Source organism: Helianthus annuus, chromosome 11 (genome assembly GCF_002127325.2).
Source record: "Helianthus annuus cultivar XRQ/B chromosome 11, HanXRQr2.0-SUNRISE, whole genome shotgun sequence".
Classification (NCBI taxonomy): Eukaryota; Viridiplantae; Streptophyta; class Magnoliopsida; order Asterales; family Asteraceae; genus Helianthus; species Helianthus annuus.
The window spans coordinates 47612809-47638194 of record NC_035443.2 but is presented as its reverse complement, the minus strand read 5'-3'; the positions used below and the strand labels follow the sequence as shown (position 1 = coordinate 47638194).

Genomic DNA, 25386 nt, shown 5'->3' with positions numbered 1-25386 from the left:
GGGGCAATTGTTAGGGGTGGATTCACCAATGATCAGTGATCCTCATTTACTGTTGGAGCTAGTAATCCTTGCTTCCGCTTCAGCTAGTGATCCTCAGAAGTGTTGCAGGATCAGGATCATGGATCATAGTAAGGATCCTTATTCTAACGATTGTCTACTTTGAATATGATGTTGTTTTGCAGGAGTACGAGCTTGGACCTGGTCTTGACGGAATTCCTGGAGCATATTCCTTATTTATTCCGCACGTGCTTGACCAATATGGACGTTATGGAGTTCGTGGGAGACTTGAAATGCGGATAGTTAGTTAGCTTAGATATTTTCCATTTTTAAAAGGGGATAGCGAGCTAATTTAGAACACTTGGCTAATTTTGGCTAAACACACACTACTAACTGCTCTCTCCAGCTCGTTACCATTCACTTGGCGATTATACACTTTCATACACATTGCACTATAGTGATCCTTGTAACTAGCTCGCTATCATCCGAAGTTGTAACACATTTCTTGTTTAATTTGAGTTGGTGATCGGTAGTTTCCATCACCTGAGGTTTTTTTATGCCGGAGATCATTCATTGATCAAGGGCTTTTTCCTCGTATAAATCTCTGTGTCATTCGTTCATTGCATTTCAGAGTGATCCTTTATATTGTTCAATAATTCAAGCATCATTCCCCGTAACAAAGAGTTTGATTGCATTATCATTGCTTGATTTTTGACCAAAACAACTATCACTGTCAACAATATTGCACAAAAAAGATTACAACTTTGGATGTTGATCAAGTGTCGTACAATGATTGTTCGCTAAGTGTGTTGTGAATGCTCATGTTTGAAATGTCTGCGAGAGAGATTATTCGTGTATATCAGTGTGTGTGTGAGTTAATTCATATCTAAAACACTTTATCAACCCCTTTTGATATAAGCTAACAACTAGGTCTGACTTTCATGGGAGACCACGTCCAAGCCCATGAACGTTTGTGGAATTCGTCATGTGTAGCATCTCCAACGAATATTGACCGAGATTCCAGCTATGACTATGTCCACGTCGTCCACAACCTGCATGGAACATTAGAAAACACAGAGAATAATTGTTTGCAAACATAAGTAATTGCAAGGATCCTTGATCCTCAGGCTTCCTGCACTATCCACTGAGGATAAGTGATCCAGGCAACACTTACAGATAAATGATCCATAGTTAGCAAAACCTATGCCCTAACACTTCATATTTAATCATTTCCCTATATATAGATACAAAAAGAAAACCTTTGTGAGCGCACCCTACCTTCATCTCCTCCCCCAAATCATTACTTCTTCTTTGTGCATTGACGTGCCAAGACGTGTATAGAAATATTAACTATTTTAGGTCGGTTCTTGACACTATATCATGCTTTAAATTTATAAACACGATAAAATAATACCACCTCTACAACACATTAGGGCAAGTGCACCCACCGTTAGCGTAGTATAGCGAAGGTAAGATACCGAGATCGTCCAAGGACACAAGAGCTTTCAATACTAGAAGGTTATTAATGTCTGTCAAACTGAAAAGTGAGTTTTAAAAGCAAATAAAAACTAAATGAAAGCAATAACAAAAAGAATCACTTGGATCCAACTTCCCAATAATGTTTGAATTAACTTCTTTGGTTAAGGACTTTTCAAGAGATCATCATACGAAAAATACGCTTCTTCAGTGTGTTTTCCTAAGTATTCTGTGAAAGAACCCACCTAAAGTCGTTCTATGAAGAAAATGAATTGTTATGCTATTAATGCCATAAAGTAGTAGATTTTCTTTTTTGGGGAAATGTTACACTTGTCTATATTTGTTAGAAGCAATAGGACGATGATGTGCCATCAAGTATACATATTTTTATACATATTTACCCCCATTTATATGTACTTTCGAGGATTTATTATGAGGGAACACTACTTAAATCGTTCCTTTTTTTATTTTTGTATGATTTGAAGGTCCGAAACTTAAAGGAAGTGAAAAATGATGAAAAACATGCGAAAAATGCAAAACTCCCTCATGCACGCCCGTGCACACTATAGTGCACGATCGTGCCGCCTCAAGGCCACCTTTTGGAAAAGCAAAAAAACTTGGTGGGCATGTCATAAAAGGACAGACACCCCCTTGAACATCATGGTGCAAGGTCGTGCCTCGAGGATAAACAAACTAGACAAGACAAATCTGAAGACAAGAAGTACGATAGTTGTGGGAACTGTCAGGACACCTATCCTACGCACGGTCGTGCATAGCTAGGCACCCATGTGCCTGTACCTGGACAACAACAAATAGGACAACTTCTGAAAGAATCTATAACAAAAAGGACGTGTACGCACGTGCCCACTATGGTGCACGGTCGTGCACACATGCCTTCAGTAATAGTATAAATAAAGGCCTCCATACTCTTTTCCAAGATGCCTTAGACCTTATGCCATTTAGGCCTTTTTGACAAGTATCTATCTAGGGACTTGTTCTAGAACTCTACGGGACCCTTTTGAAGTCCATATCTCCCTTGAATGTGTGGATGATCCATGGATCTTAGTGCTTTGATGCCTAAGTATGCCATTCATGTGATTCTTCCCAAGCCTCCTAGCTTGGAAGATGAGAGGTTGATCCTTAGGGAAGGCCTTTATGTTGATTGAAACCTCTCCAGAAATAAAATTCCAACATTCTATCTTTGATCTCCCACTTCAATAATAAGGCATCAGTAGTTAGTTCACTAAATATATATAATAAATGAGAGTTGAGATACACACTTTACACATACGTACACTTGAGCTTGATCATCATGCAAGATTAATGTTAGTCGTCATGGGTAAAAGTATTAAGATCTTCATATGGTTGTAATCTTTATGCCTTCTTAAACTTTTGGATTAGTTAAACTTATTTAATCTAGTATTTTATTTATCAAGTGTGCTTATCTTTTACTAATTCTTGGTTAGTTATCTTTTGTGACAGGATCATTTGGCTCCTTTAAAAAGAAATTTACTTAATTTAACTAAAGTAGTTCAATATAACATAACTTGATTGGGTGTGTGTATGGCTTCTAGTACCCTTAATAAGATCCGATGTAAGCTTCTGGCATTGAACCAGACTAGGAGTTTTCTGGTATTGGACTAGATTCAAGTTACTAGTTTCTAGTATTGATCCAGATCTTGGGATAATAAAAGACTTTTGATATTACATCAAGATTCTTAGGAAGACTTCTAGTAATGAGTAATTATGGATTGCAAGAATGAGTAATGAACGTGCCCAAGGGAAGGATTGAAATGAAACAATCTTAGTGTTGAAAGGTTGTTACACGCTAGGATCAACTTTAATGAGTGTTTCTTTAGCCAATGAGTCAAAACGAAGCTTTTATTTTGGGATGTTGCCATGAATGTGTAGCAATGCACGATGACGTGTATGTTTTGGTGTTGGGAGAATGACAATGTGACATACCAAATGTTTAAAGATCACATTTACTTAAATTGTGTTAGCCATTTTGGTTCACTAGCTACTTGTGCATCTCATCCGAGAGTACCTCAACATTTTAGGAAAGTCATGCAACAAAAGTGATTGCACTTATCATGTACCACTAGTTGGGAGTTGAGAAACGGGTAGGACAACCAACGATTCATATCATAAGCGAAACGATTCATATCATAAGCGAAACGGGTAGGCGAAACGGGTAGGCTGGCGGTCAAGCAACCAAGGGCACCACTCGAGGCCTTTAAGTACGACCTCATGAAACTAAACTCCTATTCTTTTGGTTCAATTCGCATTGCAATAAATGTAAACATCGTCTCTCGGACTAGCGTTGATTGTAATGTGCCTTTGTGCTCAGTACACTTAATTGACAAATACACACGAGTTACCATTATTAGTAACAGATATATGATTGTGCTCTTAAATATTTCTTTTTTTTTTCTTAGAACGGCAAACTCACGTATTCACTAATTCTACCTCTAAATTTTATATCAGTGTCCACCATGGGACTAAAAGCCTCACCGCTTGAGGGAACACCTTACTACACTCCTTGGTACCACCAGGCTAGCGTTTGATCTCTTAAAGATTTCTACAACTATGTGATCAAAATTGTTAAACACGGTTGAAAAACTTCCCATTTTAAACTCAAACCAAGTCACAAGCTTCATGAAAAATAATTTTGATGTAGCTTCTGGACAATTGTAGTTTTCAAACTCGGGTTCCACTAGTATGGAATTACTTCTTAAAAATTCCATTATTGGTAACTACAATTCCAACTTTCCATAGTTTCCAAATTTTGGTTAGAATTGATTTAGAGACGACGACCCCTCTTAGTGACAACATATGGTCTTAATTATTTTGTATCATAACCATAAGTATTTAAACTTAGGGAGTAAAGCATGTGTAAAATTATTTTATTACCAATTTTCATATTCATAATTATATAATATAATTTATATATGATCCTTTTATTTTAGCTTCTTGCCGGTGGGGCTTGACCGGTTCCACATAAAGCAGGCCTATCCTATACCGGAGTTAACGGCATCCACATGACGCATGAGTTATTGAAATTGCAAAGAGTCAACGAGCTTGACTAGCAGCTCGTTATGGCCCACACGCACCACATTTGACATTTCAACAGTGAATTACATTTGAACTTTTCTCGAATCTCCTTGTGCAATATGAGTTTTTGATTTCTTCTATGAATATAACAACTTTTTTTGTAAAAAAATAGATAAATAAAATTGTGGAATTCTCACGCGTGATGCGGCAGGAATTCAGCTCCGGTCAATATTGGTCTGGTTGGTTATGGCATTGGTAAGTACGGTACCAGTATACGGTATAGTTTACGATACTAAATTTGAATATAACTTCGTTTTCAATAAAGTTCGTATCGTAATAAAGTTGCGTATTTAGCTTTTTTTAAGTTAACAAACGTAAGTTATTAATGAAAATCAAGATAAGCGAAAAGCAAATAGATTAATGACGTATATTATATTTAATCTTCTAATCTTCTAATACTAATAAAAAGATCCCTTTAATGCCACATAGCATTCTTTTATAATAAAAGATTTCACTAAAAGGCCATGTGTCAATTTATCATTTATCTCATAATAAATAATAAGTAAATTAATATAAAGACTATTAAATGATTGAATTTAATATATATATATATATATATATATATATATAAATAATTTTATATTCATGATTATATCTCTTCAATATTGTTAATATTAGTTATCTATGTATCTATACTTTAATATAATATCTCTACTATAGTAAATAAAAAACGTAATGATCAAAAGAAGATCGGATAACCAAAAATATATACATCCATACTATTTGATGTAACCAAAAATTTCAAACCTCATCATGTTTATAATTTGTTATTATCATTTTCACAAATGTAAAACATATATATATATATATATATATATATATATATATATATATATATATAAAGTGTAACGTACAATAGGGCTTATTGTACGCTCGTACACGATTGTGAAAATGCATGTTATAAAAAAGCATGTTGGAAATCGCATGTTGGTATATAAAGCAATTTCGCATGTTGGTTTTTCAACACAAATCGCATGTTCAGGAGTGAATTCGCACAAGATCGTACGGCTGGGATGATCGCGTACATTTTGTACGATAAGAGTCATTGTACGTTAACCTGCCTTTATATATATATATATATATATATATATATATATATATATATATATATATATATATATATATATATATATGTGGTAAGGTTCATGCGAGAACCACCTTTATTGCGAGAACCAATGTGAACACAACCTAAAATAGCTAAAAAAAACCTAAAAAAACCCAACCCCCACCCCTCAAAAACCTAACCCCCCCCCCTCTCAAGCTAAATGCTAAAAACTAAAACCCCCAAAAAACCTAAAAAAACTAACCCCCCCCCAAACCTAAACCCCCCTCCCCCACCCCCCAAAAACCTAAATCCCCCCCCCCCCAAGCTAAAATGCTAAAAACTAAACCCCCAAAAAACCTAAAAAAAATCTAAAATTTTTTATTTATTTTTTTAATATTTTTTATGTTAAAATCGCTACTCCAAAAAAATTTTTTTTTTAAAACGGCATTTTTAGTTGTGTTCACATTGGTTCTCGCGGTTCTCGCAATAAAAGGTGGTTCCTAACAGATCTTTGTCATATATATATATATATATATATATATATATATATATATATATAATGTAGCTATCTATAGAAAACCCACTTTAATTTAGAAAACCCGGGAAACTCAAAGCTCCCGATGTTTTTTTTTTTTTAAATTTACACATGTTATATACATGTTTTTAAGGGTTTTGGGCAAAAAAATAAATCAAAAAAGCGCCGAGTAGATATTTTTTAAAAAAAATAAACAAGTTTTGGTGTAACACATGTTACAAATATGTCAGATGAATGTAACATGTGTTACACTAAAACTTATTTATTTTTTTTTTTAAATATCTACTCGGCGCTTTTTTGATTTTTTTTGCCCAAAACCCTTAAAAATATGTATATAACATGTGTAAATTTTTTCAAAAAAAAAACATGGGGAGCTTTGAGTTTCCCGGGTTTTCTAAATTAAAGTGGGTTTTCTATACATTCTTCCTCTATATATATATATATATATATATATATATATATATATAGGGAGGGGCTCATGCGAGAACTCTATTTATTGTGAGAACCGCGAGAACCAATGTGAACACAACCTAAAATAGTTAAAAAAAACCTAAAAAAACATAAAAAAACCTAAAAAAAACATAAAAAAACATAACCCCCACCCCCACCCCCCCCCCAAAACCTAAACCCACCCCCCCCCCCCAAGCTAAATGCTAAAAACTAAAACCCCCAAAAAACCTAAAAAAAAAACCTACCCCCCCCCCCCAAAAAAAAAAAAAAAAAAAAAAACTAAACCCCCCTCCCCCACCCCCCAAAAACCTAAACCCCCACCCCCCACCCCAAGCTAAAATGCTAAAAACTAAACCCCCAAAAAACCTAAAAAAATCAAAAAAATTCTAAAAAAAAAAATTTTAATATTTTTTATGCTCAAATCGCTACTTCTAGTGGCCAAAAAAAAAAAATTTTTTTTAAATTTAATTTTTTTTTTTTTGCCTTCGAAAAGTAGCGATTTTTATATAAAAAATATTAAAAAAAAATTCTGTGATTTTTAGCTATTTTTAGGCATTTTTGGTTGTGTTCACATTGGTTCTCGCGGTTCCCGCAATAAGAGGTGGTTCTCGCATGATCTTCATATATATATATATATATATATATATATATATATACATAGGGTAGGGTTATTGTAAAAAAGACCAAAATTGTGAGAAAGGTAAGAAAGAATTTCAGCCATTAGATCTAAATTAATTGAAAAGGGTAAACAAGTAATTTTATCATTAATTCAATTAATTAAAAACTTCCCATAACCGCCACCTTAATTATAGGAAGTATATAACACCAAGCAAGTATATAACACCATTCAGCAAGTATATAACATCATTCAGCAAGTATTTAACACCATTCAGCAAGTATATAACACCATTCAGCATTCAGCAAGTATATAACACCATTTAGTAAGTATATAACACCATTCAGCAAGTATATAACACCATTCAGCAAGTATATAACACCATTCAGTAAATATATAAACCATTCAGCAAGTATATAACACCATTCAGCAAGTATATAACACCATTCATTGACTAAACATCTGATCGAAACATATTTTTTTCTCTATATAAGTATAGCAATATGGCACTCATATTAAAGATAAAAAAAACACTTGTTATTATGGTGTAATTTTTTTTTTAAAAAAAAGTTACGTATAAAAAGTTATTGACGTTTAAAAAAGACGGGGAGAAGTTACATGTGCATTACCTAATTTCTAGTGGGTTTAAAAGACTATATTGCCCCTAGATATTTCAAATCAGTCCAAATTAATGAAAATATTTTACAATTTGGTCCATATTGATCTCAACCATTAGATCAAAAGATCTAATGGCTGAGATTCTTTCTTACCCTTCTCACACTTTAGTCTTTTTTTACAGGATCCTCTACCTATATATATATATATATATATATATATATATATATATATATATATATTGATATAATCTTAGATAATGAACTAATTCTATTCCATCTTCTACTTTGATAACACTTTTTAAAATAACAAAATATTAATTAGAAATAAAATATACTAATCCTTTTGTGTTCAAAAACAAAATTCTTACTTCGTAAACGCATCATTTAAAATGAGTAATGTTATAATTTTTTCTTTAATTTTGTATGCATAGTTCATATTAGGGTTATATGTATTCATACCAAAAATTATATTTATTACGTGTGATGCAAGAAATAATATGAAATATAAAAAAAATCAAAATATATAATTGTTATGTTTCAAAATTTATAATTGTTATGTCTTTCAAAAGCAACAACCTCAACAATAACATATTTATTTTTAAAAACTCATTCAAGTTTGTATAAACTGAAACACGTATTTTTTTCAATGAACTCGATCAACTCCATAATTATCTTAAAACCTTTCATTTTCTAATTTTCTATTCTTAAAACCATGTAACACATGGGGCTATAACCTAGTATATAATAATTGTTATAAAATTCGATAACACGCATAGGCGGTACCAAAGGAGACAGGATTTTAGGTAACCGGTTTGGTTACACAAGCCATTAGGGCTGTAAACGAACCGAACGTTCAGCGAACAGTTCGTGAACCGTTCGGCGGGAAGTTCGTTTATTTTCGTTCGTTTAATAAACGAACGAACATGAACAAGAAATTTCGTTCGATTAGTTAAATGAACGAACATGAACAGAGGTCTCGTTCGTTCGATTATGTTCGTGAACGTTCGGTAAGGTGTTCGTGAACATTCGTTGATTTGCGTTCGTTTATGTTCGTATGTTTGTGTTTTAATTGAAGATCTTTGTATTTTCTTATATTTTATTTGTACTTTTTATATTATTAAACTTTTATTTATTTTATTACCCTAACAATTAAACTAGGAAACTCACTTTCACCTTGTTTATGCATCATTTCCCTTTCATTTCTCATTATTTACATTGGTGAATACGATCGACCTCCGTTCCACAATAAGGGATTCAAGTTCGAGTGCTACTCTCTGGGCCATCTATATTTATCCTTCGTCGCATTCGCCAAATTTATTTGTGTTCGTTTGTGTTCGTGAGCCGTTCGCGAACACGCTCATTTCCTTAATGAACGAACACGAACATAAAATCTTGTTCGGTAAGCGTTCATGAACCGTTCGTGAACACATTTATTTCCTTAACAAACGAACACGAACAAAGCCTTGTTCATGTTCGTTTGGTTCGTTTACAGCCCTACAAGCCATGTGATATGTATTTCAAAATATATTTAATTAATCGTTAACCAATTATCTTCAACTCGGTGATCATGTAGTATATAAAAGAGTAAATAACATAGTATTCACACTTCTTAGTTAAAAGTGAAATTAACCCTTTTGCAGGGCCGGCTATGATGGTATGTGGGGAGAATTTTCGCATAAGGTTCATGATTTCGAGAGATACGGGATTTTTTTTTAAAATTCTATGTATATATTTTTTTTAAATTGTAAAGACATACCAATTCTAATATAAGCCCATTATCAAATACATTTTAGGGGATGGTTCAAATGAAAACCACTTTTATTGTGAAAACTCGAAAACTAACTAAAAAAAGCCTAAAAAACACACCAATTTTTTTTTTCAATTTTTTTATAAAAATCGCAGGTTTTTATATATAAAAAAAGGAAAAATTACAAATTTTGTCCTTTATCTTTATACAGTAGTACTTTACAGGCGGTGTCCTTTTTTTCAAATGTTGACAGGCGGTGTCCTTTAGTAGGTATTTTGTCAGAAGTTTTGTCCATTCTACCCAACCTAGTTAAAAAAACTCAGTTAATTTGTGGCACATGATAAGCACATGAGGGTAATTATGTCTTTTCCATATCCCTTTACACCTACCCCATTTATTATCCCTCATAAACCCTCTTGATAACATCATTCACCCCCAAATCGTCCCTCATGTTTCACATTTAGGGTTTCTACCACACAAAATCGCTGATCAAAGAACAAGAGTCGCAGGACGATCAAGGATGGTACATTCGAGGCCATCTTGACAACGAACAGGTTGTTGATCTATATGGTGAGTTCTTCAACTTAAATTTGAAACCCTAGTTTAATTTTTTGAGCTAAAAATTGTGCATTTTGCAATGTAGTAGTGTATTAGTTGATAAATGCTGTGAATGTTTGATTATTTGCAGATGGTTTTCCCCATATCTTCAGTTTTCGGATTCATCATGGTGGTAGGCTGACAGTACCTCCAAGACGTGAGTATGTAGGAGGCAAGGTAGACTTAGTGGACTTGATCGACATTGATAAGTTTTCTGTGATTGAGCTTGATCTTATGTTGGACCAGTTAGGATATAACAGCACTAATCCCATGTATTATATGTTTTTAAACCCTGAAAAAGACTTAGACAATGGTCTTGAACACCTTAGCAGTGATCAGGATTGTCTTAACTTGGCTAAATATGTGGGAGAACATAAGATCATCGATGTTTATACTACACATGGTTTAAAAATATGAAAGAATTGTTTTCATCACCAAGTAAACCTAAACCTTCTATTACTATTGAAGAAATAGATGAAGCTGGGCCATATGCTATTGTCCCTAGTAAACTGAATTTTGATGTTGGGCAGAGCATAAGTATTCAAGTTAATCAGAATATAGATGTTGGGTCATCTAGTGGTGTTGGGTGTTCTAGTGGTGTTGTAGAAAATGCAAAGTGGGTTGAGACACTAGTTGATGGTGCGGGTGATGGTTTAGATGAAACAGAGGCTGTAGGTTTAGATGAAACAGAGGGTGAAGGTTTAGATGAAACAGAGGCTGTAGGTTTAGATGAAACAGAGGATGATTTAGATGAGGGTGAAAGAGAGGATGCAACTGATGATAGTGACAGTAATTATATTGTAGATAAGGATAATACCATGTCTGATCGTGAAGTAGACATGAGTGATTATAGGATGCATATTGACAATGAAGTAGAGGATGTTTTAGATGAGCCACACCAACCAACTGAAGATGGGGATGTGCTAGATAATGATAGGTTTGACAGTGGGTCTGATTCTGAAGGTGATAAGGCTGCCAAAAGGAAACACCTTTTGCACCAACTTAGGAGATCAAATGAAAACTTTACAAACTTCTATATTGGACAAGCATTTGGAACCAAACAAGAAGCAAAGAAAATGATAAAAAAAAAAAAACTTGTTGTAGAGACCAGAATAGTGATTAGAATAACCAAGGATGATAACAGGAGGGTAAGGGCTTATTATCATGGTTCAAAGCCAAACTTTGAGGTTGATGATAGTGGTGTGCATGTTTCCAGCCAAGCACAGACATCTGCATGCAAAAATAAAGAAAAAGAGGTTGATTTAGGAACAAATAGAGAAACAAGGGCAAAATCAAAGGAAAAAAAGATAAAGGGGTTGTTTTGGAAAAATCAAAAGAATCCAGGGCCCAAGAAAAAGAATCTGTAAATGTGGGTGGTAGAGAGAAAAAGACAAACCCACATCAATATCAATGCCCTTTTGTCATATTTATTTCAAAAGAAAGAGAATCTGAGATTTGGTTGGTAAAAACACTTAATACCAACCACACTTGTGTACCAACCAGAAAACATTATGCTTGTACCTCAAAGTTTCTATCACAAGAAATGGTAGATCAGCTTGAAGAAAACCCAGACATCCCTGTGAGGGCAGTTCAAGAACAGTTTCAAAGAAAGTATTTTGTGGGGATATCTAGGATGAAAGCTTATAGAGCTAAGGTAATAGCCAAGAAAAATGTTGAAGGAGATCATGCAAGTCAATATTCTTTACTGAGGGACTATGCCAATGAATTAATAAGCAAAAACCCAGGTACCACTGTGAAGATAGAGCTTGAGTTGGGTAAAAATCCTGGGGACCAAGAAAGACAGTTTAGAAGAATCTATATTTGTTTGGCAGCTTTAAAAGAGGGTTTTAAGGCACTTGGCAGGGATTTATTGGGACTGGATGGGGCTTTTATGAAAGGGTCATTCCCAGGCCAGATGCTTACTGCAGTCGGTGTGGACAACAACGGAATATATCCAGTTGCTTACGCAATAGTCGAATCTAAAAATCTCAGCTCCTGGACATGGTTTTTGGAGCTCTTGGCAAGTGATCTTGATTTGGGAATTAACTCAAACTTCACATTCATAAGTGATAGACAAAAGGTATGCCCTTTATTACTTTCAACTATTTTACTTAAAATTGTTCATATTACTTTCAAGTTTATTGATTATGTTGGTTGTATGTTATGAAACAGGGAATACTGCAAGCAGTGATAAGGTTGTTTCCCTGTGCTGAGCACAGATATTGCCTTAGACACATCTATGAGAATATGAGGGGAACCTTTAAAGGAGATCTGTACAAAAACATGCTCTGGAAGTGTGCTACTGCTACTACTATTCCTGAATTTCAAACGACCATGGATGAGTTGAAGGCCTTTAACAAGAAAGCACACTTGTGGTTGTCTAAGATCCCACCTTTACACTGGACAAGATCACACTTTTCTGGTATGTTAGTTATTCATATATATTCTGGTATGTTAGTTATTCATATATATATTCTGGTATGTTATATTCAAGTATATTGAAGTAATTTTTTCGAATATAACAGGTAGGGCAGTGTCTGATGTTTTGTTAAACAATATGTGTGAGTGTTATAATGGCAAGGTGATTGAAGGCAGGGACAGGCCCATAATATCTGCACTTGAGTACATCAGGGAATATCTTATGAGAAGGATTGTGACGGTTTTGAAAGTAATAGAAAAGTGTGATGGATTGCTAACACCAAGAGCCACACAAATGTTAGAGGAGATCAAGAAAGATGCAAGTCACTATCATGTTCAGTGGAACGGAGGGGGGGTACTATGAGGTTAGTGGGAAACCCAATCATGCTCGTGTGGTGAATTTGGAAGCAAGAACATGTAGTTGCAGGGGTTGGGAAATCACAGGTAAGAAACTGTTTGCTATAGTTTCATGGGTCAAACTGTATAGTGTATGGTATATGGTTTAATGTATATGCCTTTTTCACAGGGTTACCTTGCAGACATGCTGTGGCTGCACTTTGGTGTATGGCTGAAAATGGAGGAAGGGTTGGGGCTATAGAGAGTTGGGCTCATCCGGTGCACACAATGGAAAGATGGAGGCTGGTGTATTCTCACAAGATAAACCCATTGAATGGCAGGGCTTTGTGGATAAAAATTGAACTTCCGACAATTATCACACCACCTAAGCATCATACTCAGGTGGGAAGACCAAAGAAGTTAAGGAAGAGGTCTGCAGCTGAAATTGAAGACATGACACAGTCCGGAAGTTTGACAAAAAAAAGCACACTCAAGGAGCATGTAGCAAATGTAAGCAGATAGGGCACAACTCCAGGACCTGCAAGGGGAAAAGTACGACGGCTGGAACAAGTGTCAAGGCTGGAAGTTCGAAGGCTGGCAAGGGTGTGAAGGCTGCCAAGGGTGTTAAGGCTGCCAAGGGTGTGAAGGCTGCAAAGGATGGAAAGGCTTGATAGACTAGGCTTTATGTTTGCAAGGTTACACGTTTTGGGTGTTTTTGAACATGTTTGCAAGGTTACACTTTATGTATTTTGAACATGTAATGGTCGTTATGTTTTGGTGGTATGGTTATGTATGCAAACTGATGCAACATTATGCAAACTGATACAGCATTTTGAACATGTAATTGTAATGCTTATTGATGTGGTTTATGGTATTTTCAAGTTGTCGTTATGTTTTGGTAATTGGCCGTTTAGTTTTGGTCATTGCACTTTGGTAATGAAGTTGGTCGTAATGTTTTCGACATTCGTCGTAATGTTTTCGACATCAGTACATAATACCTTTGTATTTCATTAACACAAAAAAACAACATACATTACATAATGTCCTTACATCAGGATTAAAAACTACTGCACTTAAACAAACAACACATAAACTATGAATAAGACCCAACTTAGAACCAAAATCTTCTTCAATTTTATAGCTTTTGCTTCACTTTCTTTAAGTTTTCCTTCAACAACTATGTTGGCCTGATTAAGCAACTTATTAGATTCTTCCGATGTGTTCTTCCTCCTTAGCAAACCAGGTATGATATCGATGCATCTTTGACACCTTTCCTGATCGTACCAGCCAATAAATCGACAATTTCTCCCTTTAAAAAATTACACACCATAACATGTATTAACGATCTACATCACAATCAATTAAAATCCAGAGTGCTTACCGGTTCAGGGCATGCATAAAATCGACGACCAGGGTTCAATCGACGACCAGGGTTCTTGCTAGTCCATGATGTTACGATCAGAGCCTCTTTCCCACATTGGCAGATAACCATGCTTAATCGCCAAGATCACATAGAGAAAGCCCTAAAAGTTGAAGACTTTTTGCTGCACAGGTAAGAAACTAGGGTTTCTGGTGGGTATAAAAGGGGGAAATGAAGTGATGGGGTGGAAAAGACATAATTACCCTCATGTGCTTATCATGTGCCACAAATTAACTGAGTTTTTTAACCAGGTTGGGTAGAAAGGACAAAACTTGTAACAAAATACCTACTAAAGGACACCGCCTGTCAACATTTGAAAAAAAGGACACCACCTGTAAAGTACTATAAAGATAAAGGACAAAACTTGTAATTTTTCCATAAAAAAAACTTTTTTTCAAAAAAAAAAATTGTAGTACACATGTGTAGTACATATATTACACATGTGCACTACAAAAAAAAAATTGTTTTTGAAATTTTTTTATATACATAAACCTGCGAAAATTGGTATGCAAAAAAACATTTGGTATGTTTTTTGGCTTTTTTTAATTAGTTTTCGAGTTTTCACAATAACTAGTGGTTTTCATTTGAACCTTCCTCATGCATTGTAATGGTTCATAATTTAGCCCACTACACATTAGGTTTATTGGCCCAATACTAATATGATTTTAATAAAAATTATAACACACGACTTCAATTTCATGGGCTCCTGGAATCTGAAGACGAACAAACTCATCAGAGTAACGAATAGTGGAACCTCATCACTTCATCAAAACTTCGCTGAATCGTTGGGCCTGGGCTGCTGCGAACAAAAGATTTAGAGACGTGAATAAGAACAACATCGATCAGAGACGTGAACAAAAACATCGATCAGAAGATTCAGAACTCAAAAGGTCCGTCGGTTTAGTGTTAATTGTTAAACTGTTAGTCTGTTAATTGTTGTTAACATCAAAACCATGTTGCTCGTATCCGCGTATGGCGTATCGTATTGAATTGACTATTGAGTATTGTCCTATATTTGTAGATCTCGGTAATCTGCAAATAACGATGTAAATTGTATATTAATCATACTAAACAGTTGTGTTGTGATCCACGAATTGTTGTAATTTGTAAACCATGTATTAAATATTAATCTCTATAAAAGAAGAATCATTGTATAAGTTGCCATCAGTGGAGGAATCATTGTATGGAATTCTTGTTAATTGAATATCGATTATTGTTTTTAGGCGTTAATGACTCCAAAACAAGCATCCAGATGGCAAAAACGTCAAAAAAGGAAACGAGCAGAAGAATTTGTGAAGTCTCAAGCCGGTGCTATACAAAAGTGTGAAGAGTTGATCCAGCAATTTGCTATGAAGAATGCAAGGAGGGTTGCACGAATCATTGGTTAGCTATTAACTTATTAGTTATTACGGTATGTAACTCATTAGAATATTATGATTTTGTCATTATCATAATTGCATTGTTTATCAAATACTACATTTTTTGTCGTTTTCGTAATTATATTGTTTATCGTTAAAGCATATGCGCACATTTTTCGAGCTCGAACAAGGTATGTGAATTTTCAGAGATGTAACTACCCTTTTGTAATCAATAGTAAACGCAAACATAAGGATATGTCTCACAGATGAATTGACCTTAATTTTACTTTTGAGTCATTTTTTACCTTGCTCATTTTCAAAGATTCCTAGCCCTAATAGTATATTTTGTAGAGTACCCAAATGTGATGGGAATCATAGTTAGGTTCTTGAGCAATTTCCGGTTACTAGTAGCACTTGACTATTTGGTTTGACCAGGTAATCTTTATTTTAATGCAATAATAATAAGTAAGATAATCCGAAAGGACAAAAATGATTAAAAAGAAAGAGAGTTGACCCTTGACTGAGATTCTGCTAACACGATTCTTACACGTACTTTAGTGGAACCAAAGCGTGTATATTTAATTTGGTTAGGTCTACATGCTATGAAAATTATGTACATGACAATAATGGGATATGAAGACTTTTGACCTATATTCCTATATTCCTTTATACAAATTACAAACATCCTTGCACCATCCACTATAGAAGGTTTTAAACCCAGCTTTACATAAACCCTCATATACCTTGTTCACCCTTTTACTATAAAATCGGGCTCCAACAACATACCCGCTCTTTGTGGTCCATTGACTCGTAAAACCTTTTCTTGGTCGTTTTTGCACATGAACCCCACCATGCCCTCTCTCCTCCGCATCATGTCATCTATTCTTAAAAACACCCCAAAACCAACTATTGTGGATGCTTTTGCATTCACTCTAGTTATTATGTTCTAACCGATACTTAGACCGACCAATACGTATTATGAGATATCACTTGGACGCGCGAACGTGCATTTGCTACAAAATGTTGAAAAGTAGTATAATGACTAAAAACATGGTCCTGTTAATCATACCCGTGACAGCTGATTGATAAGCATATCCATTGTCAACTATAAGAAATTAGGAAGTGATTATATAAATGAATTCACGTCCGTATAAACCCATCTAATTTATTTTTTAACTATTTAGTGCAACATTTTCTTCGCCAAATATGCAATTTGTTGCGTTAAATGATAAAACAATGGTAGGTACGCAATTATATGTTGCCTATATGAGTAAAAAAACAATCTTGTAACTTGTAATTCTCAAGAGAATAAGACAAGAATAATATTGTAATCATGTCAACACGAGCAGTTCAAATGGAGCTTTCATATTGAAATAAGGCCTTGACTCTAAACATCGATTTCTTTCACCTTCCGATGTGGGTCAAGCAACAACTGGAAGTAGTCGACCAGTTCAAAGGAGTTTATAGCGACGGTTTTGCTATTCTTTCTCTAGCGATGACATTCAGTCAACTTTCACCATCATTTGGTTGCCAATTTGTCATGCCAACGTCGTTTTCTAACCCGGTTCGATAATGGATTGCGTTTCAATTTGACAAAAAAGACTACCATGCCTTGCCTTTCTGTTTGGTTTGGGTTTTTAATAAAGTGAATAATATCCAACTGGCTCGGGATAAAGACAACTTCCAGCTATTGTTGACATTGGAGAGAATGATGTAATAAAAACAAAAACAAAAACAAATGCCTACACTTGCAGCAGCTTTTATTGACATGAGAGCCAGAAAATGAAAGAATGACAACAAAAAAAACGGCAAAAGATCAAATACAAATAATCTTAACATACTAAACATACAAATTGAAGGAAAACCCAAAAAGACAAGGTGGCATTTTTGTAATTACCACCAACTATCAAAGTTATAACAAAAAATACCTAAAAAAACACAATTTTTTTTAACATTTTTTATTAAAAAATCGCTACATTTCGTTAGCCAAAAAAAAAAAAAAAATTTTTTTTTTTTTTTGCTGCTACTAAAAGTAGCGATTTTTTAATAAAAAATGTTAAAAAAATAAAATAAAATAATTTGTGTGTTTTTTTTTATTTTTTTAGATTTTTTAGGTTTTTTGGGGGTTTAGTTTTTAGCATTTTAGCTTGGGTGGGTGGGGGGGGGGGGGGGGGTTAGGTTTTTTTTAGGTTTTTGGGGGTGGGGGGGGGGGTGGGGGGTTAGGTTTTTTTTAGGTTTTTGGGGGTGGGGGGTGGGGGGGGGGGGGTTAGGTTTTTTTAGGTTTTTGGGGGTGGGGTTAGGTTTTTTTTTAGGTTTTTTGGGGGGTTTAGTTTTTAGCATTTTAGCTTGGGTGGGGGGGGTAGGTTTTTTTTTAGGTTTTTGGGGGTGGGGGGGGGGGGGGGTTAGGTTTTTTTTTTAGGTTTTTGGGGGGTGGGGGGGGGGGGGGTTAGGTTTTTTTTAGGTTTTTGGGGGGTGGGGGGTTTAGGTTTTTTTTGGGGGTGGGGGGAGTGGTTAGGTTTTTTTAGAGGTATTTGTAGAGTAACTTTGATAGTTATTGATAATTACAAAAATGCCACCTTGTCTTTTTGAGTTTTCCTTCAATTTGTATGTTTAGTATGTTAAGATTATTTGTACAAGAACTTTACCCCAAAAAAAACATAAGCATACATACACACTCGTCTGACTCGATCAAAACCAAACCTAACCTCATCACCATATAATCACCCATTTGGACCCATTTTAAAGATTGACCCCATAACATATGAGATCAAAATTGAACAGCACCTTAAGAGACCCAAATGAACCCGAAAACTAAATATCGTTTTTTTTCCCAAATCAACCTGTTTCTTGATAAAAATAGTAAGTAATAAAACTAGTATTAAAGAATGAAATAATTACAATAAAATTAGTAAGTAATAATATTAAAGTAAAAGAATGTTTAAGTTACTTAAATTAATTTAAATTGCATTATACGCAACAAATAGCCATTAAACATAATTTTAAGAATATTAACTAAATAAAATAAATTCAACGCTACAAGTGTAGATGAAAAATTAGTAGCTAATAATAAGTTAATGAAATATAATACCAGATCAGATGTGACCAAAAATTTATGCACCGAGTGGTCAAATGTGACCAAAATTTGAAGAGCAAAAGATTAGTGGCCAAAATTGAAAGGTTTCAAAGTACCCTGGTAAACTACAGTGCATTCCAAGTTTTTTAATATTAATAATAATTGCGGGGGCATAAACATTGGGAAAACAAGTGTACGTATATGTTTGTACATGTATACATACATACAAAAACGAATCCAAACGAGCGAGGGAATGGGAGAGATGGAGAGTACAGAAACAAAAACTACACTAGTATCAAATTTAGCAGAAAACAAAGGTTTTCAAAGGCATAGTTGTTAGGATCCAAAACAATTTGTAGCTAATTTCAATGCAATCAACCAAAGTTTACAACTTACATTGTTGACATCAGCATTGCTCTGATTTTAGCCCTGAGATCATCCGGAACCTCAGTTGCCCCCGATGGCTGAGAACTTGATACATCAACCGAAGGCTCTCTGCTAGCCCCATCAACCGAACGAGCCCCTTTTGACGGACCTGTTATCTCCCCTTCTTCGAGTTCTTCTCTTTCCGAGTTTGGTCCTTTAACATTCTTATCAGTCTTGTTCTGGTCCCTCGACTCCTCTTCTGAAGACACATCGAGCTTTTCTTTATGCCTAGAAGAGTGGCTTTTCCTATGCTTATGCCTATGAGAAGATTTGTGAGATCTATGTTTTCGTTTTCTCCTAGAATGTTTATCGTCACTGTCAACTTCATCATGCGAAGAATGATGTGATCGGTGTTTCTTTCTAGAATGTTTATCGTCACTGTCAACTTCATCATGTGAAGAGTGATGTGTTCGGTGTTTCTTTCTAGAATACTCGTGTTCACTTTCTTGTTCATCATCTTCATAGGAACTAGAAGATCGATGTTTCTTCTTTAAATCCTTTCGATCCTTTTCTTCAGTGATTTTGTCCATGTCATCATGTTTATGGGAAGAACGATGAGAGCGATGTCTTCTTTTGTCATGTTTGTAATCTCTCTCATCTACATAATTTTCTTCCCTCTCGTCTTCAACAGAATGACTATGAGATCGATGTTTCTTCCTATGGTGTCTATGTGAGCTTTTTCTTTCTCTCTCATCATCATCATCGTCATCATAATCATCACCATCACCTTGGTTGTCTCTGATAGAACGAGCACGGTATTTTCTAGTTGCTCTTTTTGCTTCATTTAAATCTTCTTTTTCTAATTTTAACTTATCATCTGAAGGGAGTGTGCTCTTTTCAGTTTCTTTAACTGGTGGCTCAGCTGATACGCTACGTGAGGGTTCTGCTTTTAACGGAGCGCCTCCACTTTTCAGCTGGGCCACAAACATCTTGGCCCGTTTCAGTCTCTCAGCCTTCAATTTCTGCTCATGGGTTAATTGTGAGCTGTCTTCATTAGACGGTTGCCCATACAGAATTCCTAAACTGGAGGGTTTAATGCCTCTAGTAGCAGCTTGAAGAATTGCTGCTGCTTGATCGGCATCCACCTGGACTCTAGGTGGCGATTGTGTGGACTTATCTGGCAAATCTGATCCGTCTTTTTTAGACTTGTTAATTACCATTTTAAACTTCTCTTTTCTTTCAGAATCAAGCGGTATATCCTCAGGTTCCATCGTATCATTCCCATTCTCCCTCGAGGATGACTTTTTCTTGTTTGAGACACGTCCTCTGAAATCTTCTTTCTCGTTGTAAAAGCTTTTGACAGTTAGTTTTGACTACAAGATGAAATGAGCAAACAATCAGCCACAAAACAATTAATGTATTAAATATTATCGAGCCCAAGCACACAACAATAGCAACAACAATGATAATAATAGATGAGTGTGATTAGACACTAAGAAGAATATTATAAATAATATGACAGTTGAAAACACGTACCTCTTGGGTTTTTTGAAGAACTTTCAGATAGTACGGGTGGAATATATTAGACGGGATTAAAAACGGGAATCTTCCATGACCACGGTCTTGCTCCATAAGCACAGCCTCAAATTGCCTCCCGTTCTTGATAATAAATTCCACTATCTTTTCAACCAACCGTTTCATCTCAGTTGGTGGGTCCACAAGCATGAGCTCAGTTTTCGGAATTGGAGGTAGAGAAGAAGCCCGTGACTTATCCGGAACAGAAGATAGTGAACCCAAAAGCTCGTCTTTTTTAACACTACTAGTTCTTCCAACTTTCAAAGCATTCGACAAAGAATTCCGTTTTAAAACATGCTCATCTTTGCCAGATGGCAACACGGTTTTCACTGCTGCAAGAGAAACGCTAGCATCCACATTCGCATTTTTCCCCGATACATGTTCTTTAGATAATGATTGCTCTGTTACACCATCATCATCCTCACCCGTGCCATATACGGAACCAAGTAAAGACAATGCTCCGGTATTCGATATTTTCTCATCGTTTTCAGGATGCGCGTTGTCTTTTGAATGTAAGAGATCCTGATGGTCAACCAGAAATCTGAAGTATGGATGTAGGTGATGATCTGGCATTAAGAATCCAAAGGTTGGGTTGTCTCCTTGCTTCACCCTCAAAATAATCTCTGATTGGCCTCCGTTTTTACTGACAAAAAGAGCGGTCCTTGCGATAATCTGATGTACTTTCTCTGTAGGAGGCTAGAAATACACAAAAGCAAATAGAAAACAAGAAATATTGCTTTTTAGCACACGGAAATTGCAAAGCATGCATAAATGATATATAAAGTCTTTACTGAAAATAAAGTAATGCATAATAAGACGAAAAAACTATGAAAAAACAATACAATAATAATATAAATTACTTAAGATGTTTAATGTAATGCATCGGTGACATTCTCAAGTTGTGTGATGATGATTTTTTTCCGTATTACAGTAATGAAACATTTTATAATCCTAACCCCACCTGCACGGACCCTTGCACATGATATCAAAAGAGAACATGGTGCCTGTGAATGGCAACCTTAAATCACAACGCGATCCCTGCTCCAAGCATCTGTAAACTTAGACAAGGTAAGCTTTTAAAAAACATGTGTACCTTAAATGATTATCCTTTGGTCACCTTCATCTAAGTAGCAGTTACAAATAAACTATAATATCAAAGCTATGATGTTCATAAAGCTGATGTATTTGAGCTTACCAAGTTTTGAACAAGGCTGTCGGGTACAGAGAATGGGGGATGAAATTTAGGGGCTTCTGGTTCAGTCTCGGCAGTCTTTTGATTATCAGAATCCTCATCATTTCCATATGAAAAAGGAACGGCTTTGAATCCACCTGTGGGTTCTGGTTTAGTATCTTCTTCTGAATACCACAAAACAGTTGTGTCAGATTTAAAAACACTAGCTAAACAGTACCGTTAAAAACGTATAAAATGCAATACACAAAAAAGGTAACAGCCTCTTAACATGTTATTACAACGCCCACAACAGAAAAGAAATAAAGTTAAAATTAAATAATAATATTCGTTTAGATGCTTTTACGTATTCGCTCGGTATCCAAACAGTTTCCACTTTCCAGGTTCAAAAGCCAAGACTTTTCAGAGTGCATATACTTTCTATATCATCTCAGTTGGCATTTTTCTAGTAGTTCGTCAAAACTAAATCTTCTGCACAGCATAACTACTATTACTAAGCCCTTCATCTAAGAAACTCACAAGAAGCTTGTATCATATCAAGAAGTAACACGTCTAAATATCAACTCAATGAAGGGCAGTATGAGTTCACAAAATTCATCCTGCAACAAATTATCTCGAATCCTCAATGCCAAAAACCAATGGGTCATTTAATTTCATGCAGCAGGCCATCCGATTCAAGTTTCAAGAATTGAGATAGTTCCGCCGGCATTCAATTTAACAAAATGCAATCACGTTTTTAAATCCTATACCATAAATAAAAAAAACAATAACCCTAGCAAATAAATGAGGTTGGAGCAGGTACAGATATATTTTAATGTGAGAACCGTACATATAGTCAGTCATATATAAACAGAGTAATTATTATTACACGACATTTTTTAACTGGAGAAATAATCATTACTGATTACACTACTTTTTAAGTTATAGAAATAATTATCACGCTACCTCATTATGTTGTAATGTAATTACACTACTTCATTTTGTTGTAGTGAGCGTAATAATAATTACTCTAGTTCAGAAACTAGAGCGTAATAATAATTACTATAGCGTTAGCGTAAATACTCTAGTTATTTTGTATCTTCTCACATTAAAAGTTGTTTGTATTTGATCCTAACCATAGTTGTCAATGGTGAGCGTAGCGATCTCTAGAGCGTGCTACGTAGCGTATAGGTCTAGGCTCGCTATTAGGGTTGTAGCGATAGATAGCGATAGTTTAATCTGTTTAATATAAATAGCAACTAAATATAACTATAAAATAGCTGGATTTTAGGTCTTTTGTTAAATATACATGTAAATAGCACATATACCAGGGTATTTTGATATAATATACATATAATATTTTTTTAATTCTAGTGTATCGCTATTTTTCAAAATAGCTGCCCGCTATTTATCGTTGTTCGCTATGTAGCATATAGGTATGTTACCTCTATTTGTCGCGATTCGCCATTAACAACTATGATCCTAACGCCAAAGATATAGCCAGCACTTGTTTTTAATTTCTTTTTGATAAGATAATACTCCTCTAACAATCCACGAGAAGACTACTCCAGTGTTGAAGTGAGTGTAATAATAAGTGCTCTACTTCAAAAACTATAGCGTAACAATAATTACTCTCGTGTTGGCCTAATTACTCTAGTTCAAAAACTATGGCGTAATAAATCACTCTACTGTTAGAGTAAGGGGCTGTTTAGTAGCCTCTGAATGGTCATTAAGAGGCTACCTCTTAATGGAACCATTAAGAATTTTACCAATGAAAAGGTAGAAGAATGTGACATGTGATGATTACCATTCAGAGGTTACCTCTTAACCATTCAGACTTGAGGTTACCTCTTATTCATTCAGAGGTTTTAAACCATTAAGAGGTAGCATCTGAATGGTCATTAAGAGGCTGCCAAACAGCCCCTAAGTACTCTAGTTATTTGTTCGCCTTCATAAGTTTAAATAATACACCTCTAAGTCTCTAACAATCTAGCAGATAATACAAGTACACAACCACTATAAGCTAATTCACACATATCCAATAGAACATACAGAAGCTCAATCGAAACAAAACAAGCAGATACATATACACAAAATAAAAACTTGTAGTTTTCTAAACATAAAATGCAACCGTTTATGCAAATGTTCAACTGTTTTTACCTTCTTCATCGGACAGTGAGGGGAGATCCAGGTACCGTTCATGATCGAGGTCAGCATCGACGGAAGAAGAGTGAGATGTTAGTGGATTGCGCCGCCGCCGAGACGGCGGAGGGGCGGAAAGGAGGTGGCGGACGTCGTAACGGTCGATTAACAGAGAATTCCATTCAACAAGTGCGTCGTCGGAGTTTACGAAGGCTGCGGCTGCATCGTCGTCGAAGAGAAGCGCATGCCGCCCGTAGATTTCGATGTTCATTGTTTCTGTAATCAAATTGGTGGATTGAAACCCTAAAAGTGAGATTGATGAAACCTAGGAGAGAGAATACGGCCGACTTGACGTGAGAGTGGGCAATACGCATGTTTACTTATCTTTTTTAAATATTATTTAGCGTTTTTTTTTTTAAATCTTTGTGATAAGCGATTAAAATGTCTGAACGATTAATGGTCTGTTTAGCAATTTCTACGCTAATAAGTGTTGAGCCAAAAAGGTCTAACTGGGGTAAAAGACTCCGAGCCAGTAATATTACAATGATGTGGTGTGGAGGAAGTGGTGATGGTCTGGTGGGTTGAAGAGGTGGTGCGTGAATGGCTGGGTAAGGGTTATGAAAATAGGTGAAGGGACAAAGAGAGAGAATTTTCTTTCAACATCATTTTAAAAGTTAATGTGTAAGAAGCTTGATGCCTCATTCAGATGTGTCCTTTTGATGTAATAACACACTTAATGATGATGGATTCCAGATGTAACCATTATCCGTTAAAAGGGTCCATGAACTATTTAGAGGAATCTTTTAAGTGAACCAAATAATTCTACCTCTAACTGATTCAGACGTAGCATCAGAATCATTAAGAGACTACAAAACAGCTCCTTAAAGCAGATTCTTTTTTAGACCGATTCTTTTTGGAAAAGAAAAATATCAATTAAAAAGTTCAACTAAAAGGTTTGATCTTTAATCGATTGGCGGATTAATTTTTTTATTACTATGCTCTTTTAGCCAAAAGGTTTGATCATTAGTTGATTTCATCAAATTAATTGATAAACCTAACTAGTCTCATCGATGTAGTTTATTCGGTTTCTTCAGTCACTAGGTTTTCTCGAATGTAAATGAGATTTGGTCTAAATGTAAATGGGTATTAGGCTAAATATAGGCTAGATTTGATAATTATGTGACACGAGCTATTCGTTTTGAACCGAACTGAGATTCTCGAAACCAAAAATCAAATACGGTTTCAGTATAAAACTTTGCTGAAATCAGATTATGTAACTCGGTTTAGTTTTCGATCTAATAGATTTGAAACCGAAATGCCACGATTGGTCTATAAA

General features: G+C 35.2%; 1 protein-coding gene across 1 annotated transcript; it reads right to left on the bottom strand.

Annotated features, from left to right (window-relative positions):
- Positions 1 to 18920: 18920 nt before the first annotated feature.
- On the bottom strand, positions 18921 to 24412 carry LOC110890189 (protein SWAP). Its single transcript, XM_022137770.2, has 4 exons — positions 24069 to 24412; positions 21936 to 22096; positions 20702 to 21436; positions 18921 to 20538 (listed from the first exon to the last, which is right to left on the bottom strand). The coding sequence occupies exons 1-4, from the start codon at positions 24319 to 24321 to the stop codon at positions 19192 to 19194; spliced, it is 2496 nt and encodes an 831-aa protein (XP_021993462.1). The 5' UTR covers positions 24322 to 24412; the 3' UTR covers positions 18921 to 19191.
- Between the last annotated feature and the right edge of the window lie 974 nt (positions 24413 to 25386).